General features: G+C 55.1%; 1 protein-coding gene across 1 annotated transcript in view; it reads left to right on the top strand.

Annotated features, from left to right (window-relative positions):
* Positions 1-1,307: 1,307 nt before the first annotated feature.
* LOC104384857 (salivary acidic proline-rich phosphoprotein 1/2-like) overlaps positions 1,308-6,889 on the top strand; it is a gene marked incomplete at its 5' end in the record, with an annotated part of 10,123 nt that continues 4,541 nt past the window's right edge. Inside the window, one exon of the mRNA XM_009993241.1 lies at positions 1,308-1,435. Coding sequence (XP_009991543.1) covers positions 1,308-1,435 — 128 coding nt within the window. The remainder of the gene's footprint in view (positions 1,436-6,889) is intronic.

Below are 6,889 nucleotides of genomic sequence, written 5' to 3'. Positions count from 1 at the left end.
GGGGGATCTGGGCTCTCAGGGATATCCAAGGGATGGGAGCTGGGAAAGGGGGATATTCCCAACCCTGAGGGTCCCTCCCTGTGGGCAGGGATGAGTTCTGAGAGCAGGGAGACTGGAGAATTCCTGAACAGCTCAATATCCAGCAGGGAATTCCCTTGCCTGGCAGGACCAGAGCGACAGGCTCATTCCAACCAGGCTCTGGTAGCTCTGGGCTTTGTTCTGTCATTCCAACAGGTGAGTTTGTGATGCTGTGACCCCAGGATCTGCTCTGAGGAGGGAGGGGTGGGTGAGCAGAGCTGTGCTGTGTCCTCACAGCACCAGGAAACTCAGCTGAGAAGGCCTTTGTGCTGGTGAGGGCGTTAGACACGGACACTGAGCACCTGGGCTCTATTCCTGGCCTGGCCACCCAGTTCTCCCAGGACTCTGACCCATTTACTGAGGGGGAAATGAAGCAGGGAAAGCAAATCAGAGCTAATATTTCCCAGCCCACGTGTGGGCAGGGAAGGGGCTGCTCTGAGCCCTCTCCAGGGACCTCAGTGATGCTTTCCAGAGCAAGGGATGACTCCAGGAGTTCATCTCTCTTGCAAGAGTCAGCAGGTTTCTTTTTTATTGGCCTTGGCAGGTCTAACTGGGACTGATTTGGGACCCAGGGAGAGGCAGAGAGAGGAGCAAATTCCTTCTCTTCTCAGGAGAGAGGTGTCCAAGTGTACAAAGATGCAGTGATTCGCTTAAGGTCATCTGGGATGCACCCAGCATCTCCTCCTGGTCCCCCAGCATCTCCTCCTGGTCCCCCAGCATCTCCTCCTGGGCACCCAGCATCTCCTCCTGGTCCCCCAGCATCTCTTCCTGGTCCCCCAGCATCTCCTACTGGTCCCCCAGCATCTCCTCCTGGGCACCCAGCATCTCCTCCTGGTCCCCCAGCATCACCTCCTGGACACCCAGCACCTCCTTCTGGACACCCAGCATCACCTCCTGGGCACCCAGCATCTCCTTCTGGTCACCCTGCTTCTCCTCCTGGGTACCCAGCATCTTCTGGTCACCCTACATCTCTTCCTGGTCACACAGGTTCTCCTTCTGGGCACCCAGCATCATCTCTTCAGCACCCAGCATCACCTCCTGGGCACCCAGCATCTCCTCCTGGTCCCCCAGCATCACCTCCTGGACACCCAGCACCTCCTTCTGGACACCCAGCATCACCTCCTGGGCACCCAGCATCTCCTTCTGGTCCCCCAGCATCTCCTCCTGGGCACCCAGCATCTGCTCCTGGGCACCCAGCATCTCCTCCTGGTCCCCCAGCATCACCTCCTGGACACCCAGCACCTCCTTCTGGACACCCAGCATCACCTCCTGGACACCCAGCACCTCCTTCTGGACACCCAGCATCACCTCCTGGGCACCCAGCATCTCCTTCTGGTCGCCCTGCTTCTCCTCCTGGGTACCCAGCATCTTCTGGTCACCCTACATCTCTTCCTGGTCACACAGGTTCTCCTTCTGGGCACCCAGCATCATCTCTTCAGCACCCAGCATCACCTTCTGGGCACCCAGCATCTCCTCCTGGTCACTGTGCATCTCCTGTGGGTCACCCCTCCATCTCCTGCCCCACTGCTGGGTGAGAGCAGCCTCGTGCAGGCCCTGGGGGGGCTGGAAAAAAGGGCAAAGGAAAGAAAAAAGACCCCCCCTTGGAGGAGCTTGTTAGGTTTGTAAGGAGGAATCCTGCAAGCAGAGGGAAGGCTGTGCTTGGGGAGTGCAGCTTTTTGCTGGGAAGAACAGAAATTCCCAGCTGGGGGGAGCACTGGGACCCCCTCTGAGGGTTGGGGGGGGAGGAAAGATGTCCCCACCCGGAGCAATTCCCTGGTGCAGAGCAGGGGGGGGGTTGGCAGCAAACAGAAACTGCTGCTGCTGCCACGAATTCACTGCAGGTCTGGTAGCTGAGCTGAACTTCACACGTTGCCATCAATCTTGGGGCTGGTGCAGGGGTTGGTGTAAAACATCTCTCCAGTTGTAGCAGCTCCTGGTGCCTGGTGGGTTGTTGGCAGCTCCACTCTCCCAAATCCTCCCTTTTCCTGCTTCAAATCAAGTTGTAAAAGGGAAAGCTGAGAAGTTCTTCAGCTTCTTTGGTCAACCAAGGAGCTGGGAACGTCTGTTTTATTCTATTTTATTCATTTCCTGCCTGGCTTTTACCAGTTCTAACTATCAATTAACATTTCAAACCTGCAAAGCCACTGGTGGCTGGCAAAGCTGAAGGTCTCAATTTGAAAGCATCAGAGTTTGTCTGATTATTTCAGCTCTTTTCTTGTGTCACTGGGGGAGAATTGGTGGAAACACAGATCCTTTCCAGCACTGATTGCTGCTGCTGATAAAACAGGGTCTTTTAATTAAAAGGGAAAATTACCCGTGGTGAAGCTGCTTTTGCTGGGGGGTTTAAGGAGGGGCTGCTGCAGTGATGGGGACTGTGTGTGTCAAACAGACAGGCTTGAATCCACCCCCTCCATGCCTGAAACTGTGTCCAGATGTAATTAAGATCCTGAGTGGCCTAGAAAGGCCTTGAACTACAATAAATAATTCATGGGGAGGGGAAAAAAAGTGCTTCTCGTTGAATAAAATCCACCCAGAATTGGTCTGGATGGGGAAGATGTGGGGGTTTCACTGGGAAAAAGTGCTTTGGTGGGGGTTCAGAGGGAGGAGGAAAAGCAGGAGAGGGGAGGTTTTCAGGGCTGGGCCAGGTTGTTTTGGAGAAGGGACCATCAGGTCTTGGATCAAGCTGTGGGTCAGTGGGAGGTTTGAGGCACAGGAGAGGTTGGGTTTCCCCAGGCAGCAGCACCAGGCTGGGCTGGGGGGGCAGACAGAGCAATGGGGCAGGAAGCCCAGGGCATCCCCAGCCAGCAACTGCCATTTCCCAAGGGATTGGGATGTGGCAAGTCAGGATCTTCCACTCATTTCCTCCCCCATAGCCCCAATCCAACGTGATGGAGCTGGTTTGTATGGAGCAGGATTCCCCTGGGAGCAGCACTTTGGCCCCCACTGCCCCCTCCTCCTGCCACAGGGGCCACCTTCCTGAAGTCCTTGGATCTTTCAAATAATTCCTGGCTGCTTGATCCGAGGCATGAAGGGGAGGGAAGGATGAAATAGGTACCAGCAACAGGCAAAATTTGTTAGATAAACTCTGGCTTGAAAGACAAGGAGTGAAGAGGAGCTTTGAACTTCCTTCTCCATGTTCCTCAGCCAGGGTGTGTTGGCTCAGGTGCTACAAAGCAAACACTGAAACCCTGATGCTGTTGCTGCAACAAGTGCCAAAATGATCTTTAAAGACCCAATATTTGTTCTCAAATCCCAGGAGCTTCTGGCATCCAAGTCAGGAGGGAAGTGGCCACTTCCTTCTGGGCACGTTGTGATGGGGGCACAAATGAGTTCCCTGAGCCTGCCATGGGGTGAGGAGCTGGCAGCTCCCAGGGCTCCTCAGATCCATGAAGCTGGGGGCTGGAGGGGCTGGGCACTGGGGAACTCTCCCCTTCTGGCTCAGCTGGGCAGGTGGTGCTGCTTGGAGAACCACTGGTTCCCATCTCCATCCTTGGGAACACCCTGTGGGGATCCTGTGCCCCTCTGGCTCAGGGCTTTGTTGGGCTGTTCTTCTCCAGGGCTGAGACATCACCTCTCTGCCCCAGTTTTTTTTTTTGGAAGTGCCAAAATGATCTTTAAAGACCCAATATTTGTTCTCAAATCCCAGGAGCTTCTGGCATCCAAGTCAGGAGGGAAGTGGCCACTTCCTTCTGGGCACGTTGTGATGGGGGCACAAATGAGTTCCCTGAGCCTGCCATGGGGTGAGGAGCTGGCAGCTCCCAGGGCTCCTCAGATCCATGAAGCTGGGGGCTGGAGGGGCTGGGCACTGGGGAACTCTCCCCTTCTGGCTCAGCTGGGCAGGTGGTGCTGCTTGGAGAACCACTGGTTCCCATCTCCATCCTTGGGAACACCCTGTGGGGATCCTGTGCCCCTCTGGCTCAGGGCTTTGTTGGGCTGTTCTTCTCCAGGGCTGAGACATCACCTCTCTGCCCCAGTTTTTTTTTTTGGGGGGGACAAAGCTCCCAGGGTGACTGTGCCTTGTCAAGGACCATCTCTCCATCAGTGGAGAATGATCCCAACCTTCAGGAGCAAAGTGCCATGGTTCTCAGCTGGCCAAGGTGTCCCTGGCAGGGGTGGGTGTCCAGCTGGAGGGCAGACCCACCAGCCCCACCAGCCCCAGGCTGAGGATGGAACCAGTTCCCCCACCTGAGTGACAAGTCCTTTTGGGGGGACTTACAGGGAGCAAGGTGGCAGCAGAAGCTGGCAATGGGAAGACACCCAAATTCCTCCCCTTGGGATACAACCTGCCCTGGGGTTCATCACCCCTTTCTCCTTCTGCACCCCCTCCCCAGGCTTGGGGCTGCACTTGAACATTGTGCAGATTGGAGGGGGGGGGGTCTGAGCTGCTGCTTCTCCCACCCCCCTTGGCCAGGCAGGGGAACATTCATCTGCAGCTGGATATTTATTGAAAAAAAGAAGATAGAGACAATTTGGGGTGGGGGTGGGGGAAGGACAAACAAAACCTCTCAGGCAGCCTCCCCTTATCAATGTGCATGTTCTCCTTCATCTGCTCTGAAATCTCTATAATTTACCCTTCCTCCCCTTGCAACGTTTATGGCTTTTGTGACGTTTGAAGGTTATTTATAACAATTATGTAAGGAAGGGGAAAAAAAAAAAGATGCCATAAACTGAGGTAATCTACTGTAAAATACATGAAACGCTGGCAAAATAAGTAAATAATCAAGCAGTTTGTTCTGTGCTGATCCAAGAGCTGGGAGGGGGGACACCCATCCCTGTGGGCAAGGACCCTGTTTCTTGTCCACACAAGCACCTTTGCTTCTGATTTGAGCACCCAAGTTGTTGTGGCCAGCAGGTCAAGGGAGGGGATTGTCCCCTTTACTCAGCTCTTGTGAGACCCCCCTGCAGGGCTGGGGCCAGTTCTGGGGTCCCCAATATAAGGAGGACATGGAGCTGTTGGAGAGAGGCCAGAGGAGGTCACAGAGATGATCCCAGGGCTGGAGCAGCTCTGGGGACAGGCTGGGAGAGTTGGGGTGTTGAGCCTAGAGAAGAGAAGGCTCCAGGGAGACCTTAGAGCAGCTTCCAGTGCCTGAAGGGGCTCCAGGAAAGCTGGGGAGGGACTTGGGACAAGGGCAGGGAGGGATGGGATGAGGGGGATGGATGGAAACTGGGAGAGGGAGCTGGAGGTTGGAGATGAGGAGGGAATTCTTGGGTGTGAGGGTGGGGAGAGCCTGGCCCAGGTTGCCCAGGGAAGCTGTGGCTGCCCCATCCCTGGGGGTGTTGAAGGGCAGGTTGGATGGGGCTTGGAGCAGCCTGGGCTGGTGGGAGGTGTCCCTGCCCATGCAGGGGGTTGGAACTGGATGAGCTTTCAGGTCCCTTCCCACTCAAACCATCCCATGATGATGATTCTATTAATTAACTCAGATTAGGAAAGAACAACAGATCACAGCACACATGGAATGACGTGGGGGGACAGGGGTGGCCTCAGGGCTGGAGTGTGGCCAAGCCAGCAGTGACCTGGGCTGGGTTTTACCTTCATTTCTGGGAGGAAAGGAGCAGAGATCACCCCTCCCAGCCCCTAGAAGGGTCCCATTGGGATCAGCACTGGATCCCTCCCAGCTCTGGGCTGCAAATGAGCTTTTCTCCAGCTCCCTGGCAGGGCTGGGGAGCCCTTTGTGGCACTGGCAGCTCCTCTGAGGGGCTGCAGTTCTTGGTGGCAGCTGCTTGTTCAGGTGTCCCTCTGCAGATCTGATGGGAATGGCTGAAAGAGAAGCACCCCTTGATAAGGCTTCCAAAAATAGGAATAATAATAACAATAATAAGAAAAGCTGGATGGGAATGAAGGAATTCATCAAACTGAGAAACTATAACTCAGTTCTGAGCCACACGCAGTGAAGTGAAACCAGCAAGTGCTGATGTGGTGTTTGCTCTTGGAATTTGGTCTCTCCATCACTTTTCTCCCCCACCCCCACCCTGGAGAAAGGGAAAAGGAGCCCAAGGCAGCCAAGGAGATGCCCATCCCACTGCTGCCAGAGCCAGGCAGGGCTCAGGCAGGACCAACCCCATCCAGGCTTTACAATCCCTCCTGCAGGAGGGAAAAAAAACCCCCATTTTCTTCCCTTTCTCTGCATCTCTGAGCCAGCTTTTGGTTTTTTGCTTTGCTTTTCCAGTCCTATAATTACCTTCAGGCCCCACGTTTAAGCAGCGTCGTCAACAAGATGGTCCATAACTGGCAGGAAAATAGGGAACAATTGGCTGTAAATAAATACACAGGTAACAAGAGGGTGAGCAAAAAAAAAAAGAAGAATAAATGGCCTGATTACACCAACCCAGCAGCTCTGAACTGAGCAGGCAGAGCAGCTGCAAGGGGGTGCAAATAACCTGTGCAGCTCAGCTCCTCCACTCCAGGGCATCCCTGTGGTCCCTAAGGTGCAAGCTGGGTGGACAGGGAGGTGATCTGGGGGCTCTGTCCAGGTGTCCCCCTCTTTCCTTGCCCCTCGGGGGGTCACAGTGTGGGTGCAGAACCCCATGGGGATGGGGCTGCCAACCCTGCCAGGCTCCGGGTGGGGATGCTGGGGCTGCTCCTGTTGGGGAAAGGGGAAAAGAAAAGCCCAGGAAGGGAAAAGGAAAAAGGGAAAAGGGAAAAGAAGCCCCAAGGGTGAGAGCTGAGCTGCTGAAGTGCTTGGCTGAGCTGCAGCTTGTTGGGTAGTTTGGTTTTTGGAAGGGGAAGGAGGGTGCTGGGCTGGGGAGGATGCTGAGTCTGGCTGGGGCTGCAGCTCCTCGGGAGGGGCTTCCAGAGGCTGGGAAAGCTGCC

Source organism: Chaetura pelagica, unplaced genomic scaffold (genome assembly GCF_000747805.2).
Source record: "Chaetura pelagica isolate M959 unplaced genomic scaffold, ChaPel_1.0 scaffold302, whole genome shotgun sequence".
Classification (NCBI taxonomy): domain Eukaryota; kingdom Metazoa; phylum Chordata; class Aves; order Apodiformes; family Apodidae; genus Chaetura; species Chaetura pelagica.
Note: the sequence above shows the minus strand (reverse complement) of the source record. Positions and strands in the feature narration are given on the sequence as shown.